General features: G+C 44.9%; 2 protein-coding genes across 3 annotated transcripts in view; both read left to right on the top strand.

Annotated features, from left to right (window-relative positions):
* Window positions 1-12,390, top strand: part of GPATCH1 (G-patch domain containing 1) — a 59,389-nt gene extending 46,999 nt beyond the window's left edge. For both annotated transcript variants that reach the window (XM_075536831.1, XM_075536832.1), the window contains exons 19-20: window positions 4,198-4,346; window positions 12,152-12,390. In XM_075536831.1, the coding sequence (XP_075392946.1) occupies window positions 4,198-4,346; window positions 12,152-12,182 (180 nt within the window). In that variant the 3' untranslated portion in view covers window positions 12,183-12,390. The remainder of the gene's footprint in view (window positions 1-4,197; window positions 4,347-12,151) is intronic.
* A 1,324-nt stretch (window positions 12,391-13,714) lies between these two features.
* WDR88 (WD repeat domain 88) overlaps window positions 13,715-15,954 on the top strand; it is a 55,110-nt gene continuing 52,870 nt past the window's right edge. The window contains exon 1 of the mRNA XM_075536691.1: window positions 13,715-14,020. Coding sequence (XP_075392806.1) covers window positions 13,715-14,020 — 306 coding nt within the window. The remainder of the gene's footprint in view (window positions 14,021-15,954) is intronic.

The raw sequence follows: 15,954 nt of genomic DNA, 5'->3' as shown, positions 1-15,954 counted from the left end.
GTATGTGTAATATATGTATAATACCCCTAGAAATCTGTCAGCAATCCACGAGTAATGCTTACAAAGATATTCAGCAAAGTTGTAGAATATACAACCAGCTGATAAGAATCAATTGTGTTGTTACACACCAGAAATGAAAATCTGAGAAAAAAATTAAGAAAATAATTTGATTAATAATAGCATCTGAAAGAAGAAAATACCTAAGAGTAAACAGCCAAGCAGGTGAAAGACTTGTGCACTGAAAACTACAAATTACCCGGACTGATCGCCTGCTCTGTCCCACCCCCACCCCCCAAAACACACACACACACACACACACACACACAGCAGGGCAAAACACGGGGAGAGCAACAGAGCAGCAAAGGGAGCAAAGCAATGAAGCCCCCCAAGGAATCCTAAAAATAGACCTTGGTGGGCAGGGCTGGGCAACTAATCAGACTCAGAAAACATTCACAAGGGTCAGCAGACAGACCTGGAACTATTCATAGGCTTTTTTTTTTTAATGTCTATAGGAGCTAGGCAGGATAAATACACCCTGGATATTCTCAACCATGAAAAGTTCTGGTCGGTGCTATATAATATGGTTGAACCTTGAAAATATGCTGGGTGAAATAAACCAGCCACAAAAGGGCTAATACTGTATAATTCCACCCATGAAATATCTAGATAAGGCAAGTTCACAGAAACAGATTGGAGTTTGACCAGGAACTGTGATGATTTAAGAGGTTTTTTTGTTTTTTAAAGATAGTGGTGCTAGCCATACAACATTTTGAGCGTAATTAATGGCAATGAATTGTGCCCTTAGAATTGGTAAAATTGACAAGTTTTATGTGTATTTTTCCATGAAATAAATTTGTAAGAAATATTGATGAAAATGTTATAACATTTTTTAAATAGCAGAACTTATGTACATTTATCACAATATAATGAAAAGCATTATTAAGTATTATTTCAAACATCTCTCAATGGCTTTATTGTCATCACAAATAGCAATTTCAGTTCGTAACTTGCAGTGAAGGACACTTGACCAGGAGGAGGAATAGGTGTTCTCTCACTGCTAAACACCTCGTCTCGATACAATTCCAGGTTGATGTGATTGTTGTAGCTGTGAGTAAGCTTTGACGGTGGGAAGTTTGAGGCAGTCTGCTTTGTTCTTCAGTATTGCTCCAGTTTTTCTGTTTCTTTCAAGGATGTTGGGATTTGGATTGGGATTGCACTGTATCTAGAGAGCATTTTGGGTAGGATTGCTATTTTCCCAATGCTGAGTCTTCCAATTCATGAACACAGGATGCTTTCTCATTTATATGTGTTTCTTGCAGTAATGCTTCGTAATGTTTTGTGTGTAAGTCATTTCTGACCCTGGTTAGGTACTTTATCCTTTGGAAGATGATTATAAATGCTATTATTTAGTTATTTTCCCTTTTCAAGTTCTCCCAGCTAGGGTAGAGGAGCCTGTGCTAGTCTGGGTAGACTAGAGACACAAATTCATAGACATTCTTATGTGGATAAGAAAGAGCTTTATATACAAGAGCAGTTGAATACTGAGAAAACATCCCAGTCCAGGTCAAGTCCATAAGTCCGATATTAGCCCATATGTCCAATACCAGTCTATAAAGTCCTCTTCAGACTCACGAAACACATGCAATGATGCCGAATGCAGGACGATCACCGGCCAGGGGGTAGGAAGTCTTGTGGATCCAGTGGCATTGTAAGCATCTCAGTGCTGGCAGGAGTCTCCATGTGGTTTCTCTAGCTCCGGAGGTCTGGCTTCCTCAGCCTCTCTCCATGTGTCCTCTCCATAGGGATGTCTTGAAAGGAGTGAAGAGAGAGAGAGGCTCCTGCTTCCTAGGAGGAAATCCAGGAGTTCCCAGAATCCTCAGGAGGAGGCCATGCCCACACAGGCCCACACTGGCTATATCCTGATTGACAGGCCAGACTCCACCCCTACACTCTTAATCCTCAAATTGACGCCAGATTATGTAACTACCACAGAGCCCAGCTGATTTTTGTGTGTTGCTCTTGTAGCCTGCCACTTTACTGAATCTTCTGTTAGTTGCAGTAGCTTTCTTGTCATGTCTGGCATTTTCTAAGTATAGAAAGTACCATGTCATCTGTGAATAAGAATAATTTTACTTGTTCCTTTCCGATTTGTAGAACATTTCCTAACTTATTAGGAGAAAAAGAGACTTTCTATTCCCATGAAGAGTATGAGTGGATTTGGGGCTTGTACTTAATTCTAGCTCCAATCTTAGGACACCGAGAGGAAAGGGAAGTTGGGGGAAATGGGGAGCTAGTAACAGTGAGTGCAAGGAAGAAGAAAATGTTCTAGAGCTGATTGTAATAGTGATTGTGCAACTCTTCTTGATATGATTGAACTATTGAATTTTATGATATGTGGCTTATGTGCCAGTAAAACGGTTTTAAAAAAAGTTACAGTCTCGGAAACCCACAGAGGCAGCTCTGCCCTGTCCTTATAGGGCCCCTGTGAGTCCGAATGGACTCAGGGGCAGTGAGTTTGATTTTTAGTCTGTACTGGCCAAGGCTTCCAGTACAGGATTGACTGAGTGGCTTCATTACCGTCATCTCCTGATTTCATACCTCTTGGTGACTCTTTATGTTCTTCACAGTTTCCTGCCTTTGTAGACAAAGCATCCTTGTTACTAATTCTTTTTTTTAAAATAGTTTTATTGACATCTCACCCACATATTATATAATTCACTAGTTCAATCATATCTAGATGAGTTGTACAATCTTTACCACAATCAATTTTAGGACATTTTCTTTTTAAAAAATCATTTTATTGGGGGCTCATACAACTCTTATCACAATCCATCCATCCGTTGGGACATTTTGTTTATCCCCAATAATAATCATTCATTGTTATTCATGCAGTTATTTTTCAGTATTGGCAAAAATGTACACAAAAGACATGATCCAATTCACTATCTTCTACATGTAAATTTCACTGCCATTGATTATACTTTTCATGTTGTACAATCATTATTGATATCCCTCTCCAAACTGTTCTACCACCTTTAGAATGAACTCAATGCCTCCTAAGCAAAACCTCTTCCTCCTCCACCCGGAATTCCTCATTCTTTGCTTGTGTTCTGTTTTGGTAACAGGTGAGTTTTCTGGACAGGAAGTCCATAGATACCGTTTGCAGTGTAAGAATCCTTAGTATATGTAAGCAAGTGTTTTTCTGGCCCCTTCGATGTCACGGAGGTTGAACCTGCTGTCCATCGGTGACCCCTGGAGAGTCTGTTAAGTGATGAGTGTTGTGAATTCTGACCTCCATGCATTTCTGTACAATTCAGGGGACCTGTGGTGGATGTACAAGGAGCCCCAATTATATTGTGGGTTATGAGTTGGGCAGCAAACTGCAAGGTCACCCAGCGATAAAGATTTATAGTCTTAAGCCTAGGAAGCAGTTCTCTGTCCTATAGGGTCCCGCTGAGTTGGAATGGACTTGCTGGACGGGGGTTTGAGTTTGGGTTGGTATGGGTAGATGAATGGGCCCCTGTTTCACAGGACAACCAGGGCAAAGCAAGATCCTGTTCTCATCCAAGCCACTTGCATTCTGTGGCTGTACTGCATCCTCACGGGCTAGAGCAGCCATGCCACCCTTGTTGATTGTGAGGGGACAGTCAGAGGCGTTGGTTGTTAGCTTCATGTGTCCTCGGACAGTTAGTTTGGTGTCATCCAATGCCATCCTTGGGATTATGGCACAGATTTTCAGTGTGACCAATGGCACTGTTGGACTCCTCGAATTGTCCGGGCACGTAGTGGAACAGAAACAAGCCCATTGTTGGCTACCAGGAAAAGGAATCCCGAGTGTGGAAGGCGACATTCTCTTTCAGTGAAAGGAAAGCAGTAATTGCTTTTCCAGGATGTCCGTCATCCACCTGTTCCTTAGGTGCCCAACCGAATACGGCCAGGCGGCCTCTTGGGGAAGGGGCAGCACAAGTGGATGACTGGCTGGGGTTTGGCTGCCAGCTGCTTGGTTCTGCCTGTTTGCCACTGAGGTTCAGCTCTGCCAGTGTGCGTGCACAAGAGCGTGTGCCACTCTCTGCCCGCCTGCCCCGGGTTAGGCTATCACGCCAACGGAGGAGTTTGGTTTGGTTTTTGACTCCAGCAGCCAAATCACCTTGTGAGCTTTCCCCTGCGATCAGGTGTGTTCTCTCTTTTTTCCTACAGAAGAAGAAGCACAGGAAGCATAAGCACAGAGGCAAACAGAAGACTAGAAAAGCCGAGCAAAGTAGTCGTTCTGAGAGTACTGAGAGCAGTGACAGTCAGAGCGACGGCGAAGGGGCTGCAGCCATGTCACCCGAGGAGCTCCTCAGACGGTAGGGCGGGGGGCGGGGGGTTGTAGGAGCCAAAGGCTCATTGAAAGTTTGATGTAGTGAATTGTAAAATTATGCTTGATCAAACTGAATTATGGGTTGTTATAATATCTGTAAGAGCTCCCAATGAAGTGATTTTTTTAAAGTTTGATGTAATTATTTAGAGGCAAGTATCAGAAATGGCAAGCTTGTATTTTCACTAAGCCTTTAAAAAGAAGTTAATTTTCATTATGTAAATTATATGTGAAAATCCACACCTTACAGATAATTTTAACAAATCCCTTGACCATTTCACGAACGTGTCCTTCCTGCAGGGTAGCCTCTGTCCATGTCTTGTGTAAAATAACTTTTTTTTTAATGTAGCCAGTTGTGTCCGTCACTCAAGCAGCGCTCTGAAGCTTTATATGTAGGTTCTGCAATTCATGATGATGGCTTGGAAGTCGTGGTCGCCATGGCTAAAGGGTTCTCAGTGAAGCTAACAAGTTGAGATGCAAGTGGAAAGACTCAGGATACAGTTTTTCTTCAGGACACGTTGCAAAGTTCTTTCAGGGCTGTTAATTAATGCCCAAAGGGCATGCCATTCCTCTGCCAACCTCAACTGTGGAACATTCAGCAAGCCCCGCTCCCTGATTTAAGTGCCCAGAGGCACCCTACTCCAAAGCCAACCTCCTGCCCCAAAGCACTCAGCTGTACTTCCTTTGTGGCCGGGAATTCTATGGCCCTGGTTCCTGCTCTGGCTCCTGGTTCTGCTACTGCTCCGCTGCTAGCACAGCTGTCTTCTGGATACAGGCGGTTCACTGCGCGGGGATCTCGGATCCAGAGGACATGCTCTCTTGGTTCTTGTTGGTGGCATGATCCCCTCTCATGGCTCTCAGAGGGCGCAGGATGACAATCACAATAAATCCTGTTCACAATGACTCACAGGTGAATCCTATTAGTGTCCTCCCCATATTCGTACCCAGACGCATGCAGGAAAAGATTGTTTGGTGGAGTTAGAGACTGTGTCAAAGAGCCACATTAAATAATTCAGTGTCCCTCACACATAACATGAGCATATGAGCACATTCACATTTTTGAATGCATTTTTAATGTAAATAGTTTTATGTAGCATAAGCTTGTAAGGAATAATAATTTAGAATGAATAAGTACTGCCAAATCATTTTTCAAAAGTGATCGTATGCATTTAAATTATAAAAGCGCCTTGCTATCACATAATTTTTAAATTTAAAAATATTTGCTAGTAAATCTAACACCATTCCTAATAAAAACACTCACCAAAACAGGAGTAGAAGGGAAATCCCTCAACATAGTCCAGCTGTGGCCAACATTGGGCTCACTGCAGAGTGACTGGAAGCATGCTCTTGCCAACGGGAGCCAGACAAGGGCTCCCTCTGTCACTGCTTCTGCTCAGCACTGCCTGGAAGTGGTAGCCAGAGAAGTAAGGTAAAGGGAAGAGAAGGCATTGAATTGGCAAAGAGGAAGCAAAACTACCTGTGTTTGCAAATGATACGGTTCTGAACATAGAAAATCCCAAAGACTTGGCAAGAAAACGACTGAGACGAGTTGATGAAGCAGAGTGGCAGGTACACGTTGACAGAGGAAATTCAGACAGATTCCTTTGAACTCACAAAGAGGTCTCTACCAAGGAAAAAATCCCGTTCACCATTAGCCATCCAAAGATTAAATACTTAGAAATATATCAAGCTAGAGATACAAAAGGCCTGTACAGGAAAACCACAGAACACGTCTGCAAGAGTTCCCTCTGGAAGAAGGCACTGGTGAGTCCCCTCTGACCATTGCTCAGGGACAAGCCTAGCCTTGCTAGTCGGCTTGTATTGGAAAGGATACGAAGGTAGGCTGAAGTTTAACACCTATCATGAGCTCTCCCGTTGACCCATTTAAAATTGATTCTAGTTTTTATGCTTTTCTGTTATCTTTTCATTTAAGGGTTTTCAATGTCTTATTTTGTTAGTTATTATTATCATTTTCCTTTTTGTTTTTCTATATATGAAATCCAGGATTAATAAAACCATAGAGATAGTAACCCCCAAAAACCATTTTGGGGGTTACTATCTCTATGGATTTATTAATTCATATTAATTCATATATGGCAGGGGAGCTTTGTGGAAAATAGGGAGCTAATATTAAAGAGTACAAAAAAGAAGAAAATGCTCTAAAATTGATTGTGGTGATGATTGCACAACTTTTTAATATGTTTAAGCTATTTAATTGTATATGTGAATTTTATGTCAATAAAATTGTTAAAATTGAAAAACAACAGCTAGGATGATATTTGTCATCCAAGGCCTGTGGAAAATAGGGTTCTTAATGTGAAACTATACACGATTAAAGGCAGCAAAGACTGTTATCAGCAAAAACAACCCAAAGAGGCTTAAGTATTGAATAAAAGGATAGATCATGCTTATGGATAGATTAGAGTCTTAACCTTGTGAGCATGTTGATATTATCCACAGCAATGTAGGGATATAATGCCATTATGATCCTGATTTCAAAATTATTCTTTAAATAGAGGAAAACAATCACCAACGTTAGATGGGAAAGAAAGAGACCCAGGGTAAACAAAGCTGTACTAAGGAAGAAAAACATGTAGGGGACCTCACACGTCCTGATCTCAAAACTTACTGCCTAGCCACAGTGGTCAGAATAGCTTGGTACTGGTGCAACACATCGACCAATGTCATGGAATTGAGAACCCAAACGTGAATCTACCCACTTACAGGCAGCTGCTCATTGACAATGGGGCAAAAATTATTAAGTAGGGGAAGCGGAGATGATCTCTTTAACAGATGGTGCTGGTAAACTCAAGTGCACGAAAGACCTAAATGTAAAACCTAAAAATTTGAAGACTATCAAAGAAAAAAATAGGCACAAACTTCAAAAGCTCTCACTGACACTGAGTAATTTCTGAGTCACAGTGAACCTCAAGGGCAGAGTAGAACTGCCCAGGAGGTCTCCAAGGCTGTGAGTCTTTCTGAGAGTAGACAACATTATCAACTGGTGGTTTTGAACTGCTGATCTTGTGGTTGGCCATCCAACGAGTAACCCACTATGTCACCAGGGCTCCTTAGAAACAGACTTAGGGGCCCTAATGCATGGTGTAATACACTCTCCAACATAACTTAAAACACACAAATGGCAGAAGACAAAGTAGATGGCTGAGCCCTCCTAAAACGCAGACACCTCACTGTCAAAATATAACACCAAAAGAATAAAAAAGGAAGCCCTCAAATGGGTTGAGGGGTGCAAGAGGGATTCTTTTCTCAGCAACATATTGGAGGGGACTAATCTCTAAAAGTTATAGAAAACTGCCTCAAGAAGAAAAAGGACAAATGATCCAAATGAGAAATAGGCAAAGGACAGAACACCAAAGAAGGCATTCAGGAGGCCAACAAACATAGGAAGAAATTGTTGTTTGGTGCCATCAAGTTGGTTCTGAACCATACTGCCGCTGTGCACAACAGAACACAGCACTGTCTGGTCCTGTGCCATCCTCACAATTGTTCCTATGCCTGACCATTTGTTGCAGCCACTGGGTCAGTCCATCTCATTGAAGGCCTTCCTCTTTCTCGATGCTCCTTCACTTTACCAAGCATGATGTCCTTCTCCAGGGACTGGTCTTTCTTGACACCATGCCCAAAGTGTGCCAGTAGAAAGCAATTGGAGAGATGCAAATCCAAAAAGCAATGAGAGATCACCTCACCCAGCAAAGTTAAAAAAAAGAATAGAAAATCAAATGCTGGTGAGACTGTGGAGAGACTAGAAGCGTTAGACCATCTTGGTGGGCCTATAAAATGGTGCAACCACGAGCATGAAGCAGGGAACCAGTATAGAGGTCTGACAGGCCGGCCCCAATACCCACTACGTGGACAGCCACCTCTCCCCCCAGAAGAATTTATCTCAGAGGACAGCACTGAAGCTGCAGCTCAGGGAGAGGAACATGTCTGATCAGAGCACATGGGAGCAAATGAAGGGGGAGGAAGAGAGAGTGGAGCACATCCTGGCCCACCAAACCTTGAATAGCCAATGCACAGAGGACCATATGGCTTGCCCCATTATGAGACACTACATTCCTACAGGGGACAACACCGGAGACAGTGTGGGAATTGCGCCCGATCTGACCCTACCACACCGAGGCAAAACACTAAGGGTGTGCAACAGAATAGCAAGGGGAGCAGAGCAAGGAAGTCCTGAGGGAATACCAAAAATAGACTTTGGGGCCAGGGCATGGTACCCCATCAGACTCTACCGGAAAATACTCCTAAAGGTCAACAAACAGTCCTTGAACTATTCACAGGCTTGCTTTTATTTATTTATTTATTTTTGTCACAGGTTTTTTTGTTTCGTTTTGCTCTGTCTTGTTTTTGTGCATATTATTACATCTGCAGGTCTATCTAGATAAGACAGACTGGATAAACAATCTGGAGGAGATAACAACAGGACTGAGGGTTCCTGGGGGACACGGGAGGCAGGGAGGTGGAAAGGAAGTGGTGTTAGCAAACACAGGGACAACAGAACAACAAGTGATCCGGGATCAATGGCAAGGAGTGTGTAAGAGGCCTGGTGGGGCATGATCAAGGGCAGTGTAACCGAGAGGAAGTACTGAAACCCAGATGAAGGGATGAGCATGATAGTGGGACAAGAGGAAAGTCAAAGGAAATAGAGGAAAGAGCTAGGAGACAAAGGGCATTTATAGAGGTGTAAATACAGGCATGTACATATGTAAATATGTTTATGTATGATGGGGAAATAGATCTATGTACATATATTTATAGGTTTAGTATTACGGTAGCAGATGAACATTGGGCCTCCACTCAAGTACTCCCTCAATGCAAGAACACTTTGTTCTATTAAACCTTACCTTCCCAACACAATTGCTGAAGGCAAATGGGTGCATAATCAAATGTGTTGAAGAAAGCCAATGGTGCCTGGCTATCAAAAAATATAGCATCTGGGGTCTTAAAGGCTTGAAGGTACACAAGTGGCCACCTAACTCAGAAGGAACAAAGTCCACATGGAAGAAGCACACCAACCTGTGTGATCATGAGGTGTCAAAGGGACCAGGTATCACGCATCAAAGAACAAAAAATCATATTATTGTGAATATGGGGAGTGCAGAGTGGGGACCCTAAGCCCATCTGTAGTCAACTGGACATCCCCTTACAAAAGGGTCATGGGGAGGTGATGAATCAGTCAGGGTGCAGTGTAGCAATGATGAAACATACAACTTTCCTCTAGTTCTTTAATGCTTCCTTTCCCCCACTATCATGATTACAATTCTACTTTACAAACCCGGCTAGACCAGAGGATGTACACTGGCACAGATAGGAACTGGAAACACGGGGAATCCAGGACAGATGATCCCTTCAGGACCAGTGCTGAGAGTGGCGATACCAGGAGGGTGGAGGGAAGGTAGGGTATAAAGGGGGAACCGATTACAAGGATCTACATATAACCCCCTCCCTGGGGGATGGACAACAGAAAAGTGGGTGAAGGGAGGCAGCAGACACTGTAAGACATGACAAAATAATAATGATTTATAAATTATCCAGGGTTCATGGGAGGGGTGGAGAAGGAGGGGAAAAATGAACTGATATCAAGGGCTCACGTAGAAAGCAAATGTTTTGAGAATGATGAGGGCAAAAGATGTACAAATGTGCTTGACACGATGGATGTATGTAGATTGTGATGAGTTGTATGAGCCCCCAATGATTTAAATAAATAGATTTAAAAGGAAATGGTGCACCACAGTGAAAAATGATATGGCACTTCCTTAAAAAGTTGGGACTATTAACACTATGTACACATAATAGTATTATGTGTATATAGTGTGTATATATATAATAGTAATATATATAATATATGTAGTATGTGTATATAGTGTATAATAGTATTATGTGTATATCTTTTTATACTATTGTGTGTATATAGTGTATAATAGTATTGTGTGTATATCTTAGAGAAATAAGGACCCTGGCAAAAATAGATGCATTCACACTGATGTTCATTGCAGCACTATTCACAATTGCAAAAAGATAGAAACAACCTAAATGCCTATTAGTAGAATAATAGATAACCTATGAATGCCCAGGGCAACTATTCATCTCTCATCCAGATCAAAGACGAGGGAAGAAAATGAAAGATACATGGAAACATTTAGTCCAGAGGATTAATATCCCACATGACTACCACTACCAACCACTCTGGAAGGGATCATATTAGAACAATGTTTCCAAAGTGGGTGATTGTACCCCCAGGGGGGCTATGAAAGCAGATGCCCACACTTTACCCTGAATCCTGTACAAGTTTTTAATTGCCAGTGGGGCACTGAGTGATGTTTTTAAGGGGATGGTAAGTACGTTTGAGAACCTAATGTATTAAAAGGAGAGAAAAATGTGGTACAACACTCAAAACCATCAAAAAACCACATTTACTAGTCTGTAGAAATGGGTGGAACCCCTTAGCCCATGGCCCCTTTTCAGTCAAGCAGTGGCCAGATCTCCAAGGTAGACAGTAACCGTGTGAGGGATCATCACTCAGAATAATCAACCCTGTGAGCTCAAAGGGGCAGCCTTTGCCCAAAGACAGCTTCAGAAGGCAGGGAGGCTTAGGAAAAGCAGAGCACTAGAAAAGCAAACACAAGGAGGAAGTGGGAAACAGAGTCAATGTAAAGACTGCATTTGATGACATGAAACAGCGTGTGTATGAATTTTTTAATGGAAAACTGATTTGCATTGTAAGCCATCACCCAATTTACAGTAAAAAGTTAAAAGATTTGCTAGTATGATGGGTTAGAAAAAATATTTCCTTTAAGTTTACATTTCCCTGATTGCTACTGAGGCTGGACATCATTTCCTGTACCTGAGACTCGGTTTACTGTGTACTCCTTTGACAACAACCTGTTCGTGTCCTTTGCTTGAGTTTCTGTTGGATTGTTTTATTGATTTCTTTCGGTTAATTTTTAAAACAGACATTCAGCTTTCCAGTCCCTATCACTGGGTTTGCCCACTCTAGAATCCCGTAGACATGGGACCATAGACTGTGCTTGCCCACTACGCCTTGGACGAAGCAGGAGTAGACCAGCGCCCCAGAAACCCTCTCCCGGTTGTCCCTGGTCTGCCCTCTCCCCGCCCTGCTCTTCCCTCCAGGGGTCCCTATTCCTCTGAATTTTGGCACTGTGGCTTTCCCTTGCTCATTTATACTTTTTCCCCTTCAGTTTTGATTATTAAAAGAGCCCTGTGGCAAGGACTCCGTTGTGAGGCTTGTGAGACACCTCTGCCTGATCCCAGGCTTGTTCCTTCTGGCCTCTCTGGGGTGTTCCTTTGTATGGGGGCCCACAGTGTGTCCACACCACCTGCTCCACAGATGTGTACATCTGGGCTGCCACGTGGGGGCCATGGTGAATGGAGCTCCATTCATAATTCTTTCGTGTGTATGAAACAGTCTTACAATTGATACCTCAGCTCTGGCCCTAGAATGAACCCGTTTTTCTGCTCTGGCCCCAAAGTCCTATGATAAATGTGGACAAGAGTGAAGCCAGGCTTACAGCTGGCCCCTCTTTACACACAGTTCCCATTGAAATGTGTGTGGGTGCGTCTCCTGAGTGGGTCCTGGGACAGCAGAATATGCACTTGAAGAACCCAGATGGACTGAGGTGTTCACCCTGGGTGGGCGTCCCTGATGCATTATGGGTGGCAGCCTGCCCTGCGCCTCAGGAGGGAGGCCCTGAAGGTGCTGTTGGGTTTTCCAGCTTGTATTTAACTTTCCCCTCTCTCCTTTTGCCTTTTCAGGCTGAAACGTCTTCCACTCAGGAACAAGTGATGTAATTCCATGTTGGCCGGCCCCCATAAGCTCTCCTCCATGATGGAAGATCATTGATTGTACAGATTGTATTTATGTAAATTCGTGGTCTAAAATAATTTTTAGAACCTTGACATGTCAAAGGCTGTCCTTGAAGTTGTAGATATTGATTTCCATTTTTAACTGTTCCCAGGGGAAAAATTCAGAGTGTACACTTTGATTCATTAAAATGGACTTTTTCTATTTTTCGCTTGGGTTTTTGTTTTGTTTTGTAATATTCTTGGCACTGGAAAGAGAAATTAAACATGAGGGTTTCCCCCTGGTTGTGTTATGACGGAAGCGGAGTCCACACAAAGGCCTGGGGGATTCTTTGAGGACAGGTGTCTGAGTATACAGCTTTCCTTGCAAGTCAGGCTCCTCCCTCTTGTGGTTGATGGCAGTGGCCAGAAGCCCCGTGGGTGCCACAGAGCCAGGCTGCTGGCAGGTAGCCTTAGCCTGTCAGGCAGACACCATTTCAGATAAGCACGTTTTTCCACACAGCGAAGAGGAGAGCATACACCGCCACTGGGACCACACCAGCTCAAGGTTCCACTCTGAGGGGTCTCATCTGCACTGACAAGACCTTAAAAAAATAATCAAGTGCCTTTGTTGTTTACGTTACAGAAGTAACATTAATCAAAACTACTTCAAAGGGAAAACCAGTTCTACCTCAGAGATGACAACCCTAAGTCTTATCACAATCCATACATACATCAATTGTGTAAAGCACATTTGTGCATTCATTGCCCTCATCATTCTCAAAACATTCGCTCTCTACTTAAGCCCCTGGCATCGGGTCCTTATTTTTTCCCCTCCCTGCCTCCTCCCCTCTCCCTCATGAGTGGAATAATTCTTTCCATCTTTTCATAGCTTGGGAGTTGCCCCATCTTACTTTTGTTAGCCTTGGGGCAAATAGGTACCCTCCTGTTCTTGGGGAGTCTGTGCACTTGCCTCTGATGGCAGCATCTGATTCCCAGCGCCGTTTTGCAAACACCTTGCTGCTTTCTCTGTTGGCAGCGAAGCAAATTGGCAGGTGCCCCTAGTCAGGCAGGGGTCACGCAGGACTCGCTCGGGGTGAGCAGGCAGATGGGGCCATGGTATCGTTTTATGTGCTTTGCCTCATTCTTGTGCTTTTAACTTGAAGGCCCCTGCTGCTTTTCTTATTATTATTATTGCGATTTTCAAGAGACTCTTATTTTTAACCCAGTAGGAAGGAGTCCTGGTGGTGTCGTCGTGATTATGTAGTGGGCTGTTAAATGCAAGGTCAGCAGTTCTAAAGCACCAGCTGCTCCACTGGGGAGAGATGAGGCTTTCTATTCCCACTAAGACTTGAGAATCTCAGAAACTCACTGAGGCAGCTCTACCCTGCCCTGGAGGGTCACCATGAGTCGGAATCGACTTCATGGCAGTGAGTTTTGGGGAGGCAGGAGGCAGCCTAGTCGCCAGGTGGGTCCCAAGGGCCAGGCGCGGGCGGGCCCCCAGGGGCGCGCGGCGCCACCGTTTACGGCTCGGCGATGGCTTCCCAGAAGTCGAGCGCTTCCAGCTCCCCGAAAACCTCCGGCGTGGCTGAAAAGTTTGTGCCCCAGCACTATGGAGTGTGGCTGCTGCCCTCCATCCTCACCCGCAAGTGGCGGTCCCACACGCTGCCCTGGCACGCCGTGGCCAGAGCCTATGGCTACTTCAAGCTGCCCATCTTGGAGGAGCGCCAGCTGCAACTGCTCAAGACCCTGGACCCGCTGGACGTCAGCAGGGCCTCGCCCGCGCCTGTGGGGGAAGAGGAGCCCGAGAAGACGTGGGGCGACCAGGAGCGCCTCTCCAAGGTCAGCGTCCCTCTTCAGGGGAGGGTTGGTGGCCTGTTCCCCACACTAGGGGAGGTCACCCGCGGCTGCCACCCGTGAAGTGGCGCTGCTGGCTTGGCCCTGGCCTGTGGCAGCACCTAAGTGGGACTTGGGCAGATTCAGCAGAGGAGAGGTTGGTGGGGCCCAGGGGCGTGGGCACAGGGGGACACAACTGCTGGCAAGAGGAGACTCTGCCAAAGCTGTGGCGCAGTCGGAGCGCGGACCTTATTGTGGCCACTGGCAGCGACCCTCCAGGAGTAAAAGAGCCCTCCGGGCCCTTGTATTTTCAGTGCTGTTCATGAGGAGACTCCATCGGTAAAACACCCAGCTAGAACGATCAGGCAATATGCAACCGGGATTTCGAAACCAACCCCTGCCAGGAAACTTTCGATTCCAGAGCAGGGAAATAGAAAACTGGTTCGTGGAATCCCCCGGAAGGCAGACATAAAACAGAAAGGTGCAATAATTAGGAGAGGAGATGAGACTTCTTCCAGGAATAAGAAGCTTCATTGTTTCTCCCTAAGCAGTGCCTGGTGGGTTTGAACTGCTGTCCTTTAGGTCAGTAGCCCAATTCATAACCAACCATACCAATGGGACTCCTTAACTTCTTTCTCCACGAAAACCAAATTCACTGCCATCTAGTCAATTCTGACTCAGGACAGGGCAGAACTGCTCCTGTGAGTTTCAGAGACTTTGTCTGGTCTTTCTCTCAAGGAGTGGCTGGTGGTTTCAAACAACCGACTGACCTTGTGTTAGTGTCCATTGTGCCAAGAGAGTTCCCTGAGAAGGATCTCACACATACTGCCGTCACGGCAGTATGACTTCTCATGAGGTGAGAGTGGCCCTATAGAACAGGACAGAACTGCCCCTGTGGGTTTCTGCGACTAATTCTATATGGGAGCAGAAGTCTTTCTTCCTCCTGTGCATGTGGTTAGCAGCCCAAACTCCTTTCCTGCTGTGCCTCCGGGGCTCCTTGGAACGAGCGGAAGAGGGGAAGCAGGAAGAGGGGAAGCAGGAAGAGGGGAAGCAGGAAGAGCAGCAGACAATGTCCCAGAGCTGAGGCGAGTGGTGGTGAGTGACTGAGGTGCTGGGAGAGGAAGAGAGGCCTTCCCACCCCAGACTGGTGTGCAGGTTTCTCCCAGCTGTGGGGGCAGTGGCGTTCCCTGTAGGGATTATCCAGTGGCTGGCACAATCAGTAGACCCACGTCCCCTGCCCTGACCCCCAATTGGGTGCTCCCCAATGGAGCACCTGTTTGAAAAGCTATCAAAACTGTGTCCCCAGGTTTAGCTGTTCTTTCAGTCCTGATATTTTTAATATTTAAGTAAAAGGAGAGCTCTGGAATTGTGTTTTTTGCTTTGTGTTGTCCTTCGAACATTCCCAAGGTTCAACTTCAAAAGATACAGAAGTGATTTAAAATGTAAAATCTAGTCAGGACCCTTCCCCTAGCTACCCCGTTTCCTGCTAGACAGCACCAATGCCCTGGTGTCTTCTGCCCTTACGAGGAATCTTTTATGCGCACAACAGTATCGTACGAATGTTTTCTTTCCTCCTTTAAACAATGGTAGCACAGCTCATGACCCTTTCTCGTCTTTTTAAAAACAGTGTTGTTGACCCTAATTCACATGTCATCCAATTCAATACCATTAAAGAGCTGTGCTTCGTGGGCCTGTTAGAACATCTGCCTTCTTGTACTCATTGCTGTTCGCTTCCCGTTTCCACACACCCGCCCGGCCATGCCCTGAGGAAACTTACTCCCGTTCCAGTCTATGAATTTACTGTCCTGGACTTGAATAAGGAAGCCGAAAGAATTGGTGCATTGGAACACCGGTGCTGGCAAAGAATATTGGAAAGACCTTGCTGAAAGGACAGGCTGGTCTGTGGTCCGTCTTGGAGGCGGTGTGGCCAGAGTGCTCCT

The sequence above is a fragment of the Tenrec ecaudatus genome, chromosome 18 (assembly GCF_050624435.1).
Source record: "Tenrec ecaudatus isolate mTenEca1 chromosome 18, mTenEca1.hap1, whole genome shotgun sequence".
Taxonomy (NCBI): domain Eukaryota; kingdom Metazoa; phylum Chordata; class Mammalia; order Afrosoricida; family Tenrecidae; genus Tenrec; species Tenrec ecaudatus.
This window is presented reverse-complemented; position numbering and strand designations above follow the sequence as displayed.